The sequence below is a fragment of the Echinops telfairi genome, unplaced genomic scaffold (genome assembly GCF_000313985.2).
Source record: "Echinops telfairi isolate 266 unplaced genomic scaffold, ASM31398v2 ScPeMD7_7420;HRSCAF=8458, whole genome shotgun sequence".
In the NCBI taxonomy this organism is placed as follows: Eukaryota; Metazoa; Chordata; class Mammalia; order Afrosoricida; family Tenrecidae; genus Echinops; species Echinops telfairi.
In genome coordinates this window covers 19151684-19153940 of record NW_022111320.1, presented here as the reverse complement: position 1 = coordinate 19153940, position 2257 = coordinate 19151684, and the positions used below count along the sequence as shown (strand labels likewise).

Sequence of the window (2257 nt, the reverse complement as noted above, 5' to 3'; positions counted from 1 at the left end):
GATGTACAAATGCGCTTTACACAACTGATGTGTGTATGGATTGGGATAATAGTTGTATGAGCCCCTAATAAAATGTTAAAAAAAAAAAAAAGATAACCATGGTGATCATCTATCTCTCTGAGTAGTAAAATTATACACTGCTTCATATAACTTTTTAAAAAGGGGCATACAAGGCTTTTATAGCCATAATTTTAAGAAGAATCATCAAGGTGGGTGAGGGCTGGTGGGTTAGTTACTTGGAGAGCTGGCTACATGAGGAGCATCAAGGAGATGTGGGTACTGTGCTGAACCCCGGGCAAAAACCAAGGCAAATCAAGGCAGCAAGTACAATCCGGGCATCCCTGAGCATTTTATCCCTTATCTAAGCAGGGGAGTATAACTTTATCCTTAAGGAAAAAACAATTTGTAATCTTTCCTACACACCTCTGAGATAATTGTTACCATTATTCTACTTAAAGAGAAAAACCGAAGTTCTGAGACATTTCAGTAGAAAGAACCAGGCTTCTACACCACGCTCGGTAATTCACAAGGCCAGGCCATGCCACATGATAAAGAAATGGGACTCCTGTCACAGAGAGCCAGCCCGATTTGCCCAACAGTGTCTTCCTCTGATATTTTAATGAGGCTATATGGGCCATGGGTGGTACAGATGGAAGGAAATCTCTGAGAAACCCCATGAACAAATAACAAGCCAATGGTCAAAAGTGTGACACTCCTTGTGGCTGAACGCAGAGCCCTGCCATGTCTCCCCCCATGGCTGCGACATGCCAAGTGCAAGACACAGGAAGAAGAGTTCCGTGGTGGCCTTGGCTGCAGGTAGACTGTGAAGTGGAGGGTAAGACTGATTCTCTCTCTTCATCAAAAACAAGATGTCAACCCCAGCATGGGACTAACTAAATTAACTCCTAGACACTGCAGCGAGTTTAAGCCTCGACAGATAATCTTCAGGAAAAATAACGGCATGCACAGCAAGCAGAGAAGTCTGCTGCAAAGCTCACCTGTGAAATATAACCTGGAGGAACGTGGATAGGAGGGATGGATCCATTCGGTGACATCATGGGGACTTCGGCAGGCCCTAGATGAGGTAAAGTGAGGTGTTAATAGTGGAAGAAACATACAGCATAAAACAATTATGGCTGCTTCTAATTTAATATGAAATGGAAAAACAAATCCCTTTTACGATTTCCTCTTTGGTAGTCGGCACACGTAGGCTTCAAATTGGACCTGCAATCCTTGATGAAAAAGAGTTCCCCAACTTTGGAACCCAAGACAGATTCCTTTCCCCCGAAAGAACTATGAGCATCCTCATAAATATGTAGTGTTTCCTACAGCCTCCAGGTGCATACAGCCAGTCTGCTCAGCAACTGGGAAGGTTAGCTCTGAACCAGAGGACACAGGGAGTTCATGAGGGAGGAGCAACTTGTGAAAGGTAGGGTGCGAGTGATTATACCACTCAAAGCATCCTCAATGTCACTAACCTGGTACAGGGAAAAAGTGTTACACTGCGGTATGTTTTGCTATGAAAATTCTCAATGACATCAAAATAGTAAGTAAATGTACGGGGCAGAGGGTAGTATTATGGTCTGCATTTAAGAGAATGTATGTATCTACAGGTGATTCGACAGACATCCCCCCATCCACCCCACCCCCACCCCAACCTTGTTACCATTGAGATTCTGATTCCAGGAGAGCTCTGGTGGGGTAGTGGTTATATAACCATGGGGTTGCTAACCGCAAGGTCAGCAGTTCAAATCCACCAGCTGCTTCTCAGGAGAAAGATGAGGCTTTCTACTCTGGTAAAGAGTTGTAGTCTCAGAAACCCACAGACAGTCAGTCCTCCACTGCCCTCAGTAGGGCTGCTCTGTGTCAGCACTGACAGGGTGGCAGTGTTTTCTTCAGGGTTCTAGCTGGGGTGGAAAGGCACGTTCTTCAGCAGGACGTCAAACTGGCAACTATCAGTTTCAAAACCCTGATTTTGAATTGATTCAAAAAGCTCCTAAAGATATGGGGCCTGTAATTTTAATTTAGATTGCAATTTTCAATTAAGTTTCTATAACATGCCATTAAGTTGAAATAGCAGAACCTTTCAACAAACTCCAGGTCAACTGAATTCGGCATGTGTCTTACCGCAAAGAAGCAGGGAGATATTTTTTAATTAAGCACTATCAGGAACTCTCAGGTCAAAATTACTGAATTGCTTCAAAATAGATGGCTAAATTAATAAAATGTTAGATTTAAAATGCAAGTACCTCCAAAA

General features: G+C 43.2%; 1 protein-coding gene across 4 annotated transcripts in view; it reads right to left on the bottom strand.

Moving 5' to 3' along the window:
• The window catches only part of FNDC3B (fibronectin type III domain containing 3B), a 365496-nt gene that overhangs the window by 159028 nt on the left and 204211 nt on the right, over positions 1-2257 (bottom strand). For all 4 annotated transcript variants that reach the window (XM_045297448.1, XM_045297449.1, XM_004704080.3 and 1 more), the window contains exon 4: positions 999-1075. In XM_045297448.1, the coding sequence (XP_045153383.1) occupies positions 999-1075 (77 nt within the window). The remainder of the gene's footprint in view (positions 1-998; positions 1076-2257) is intronic.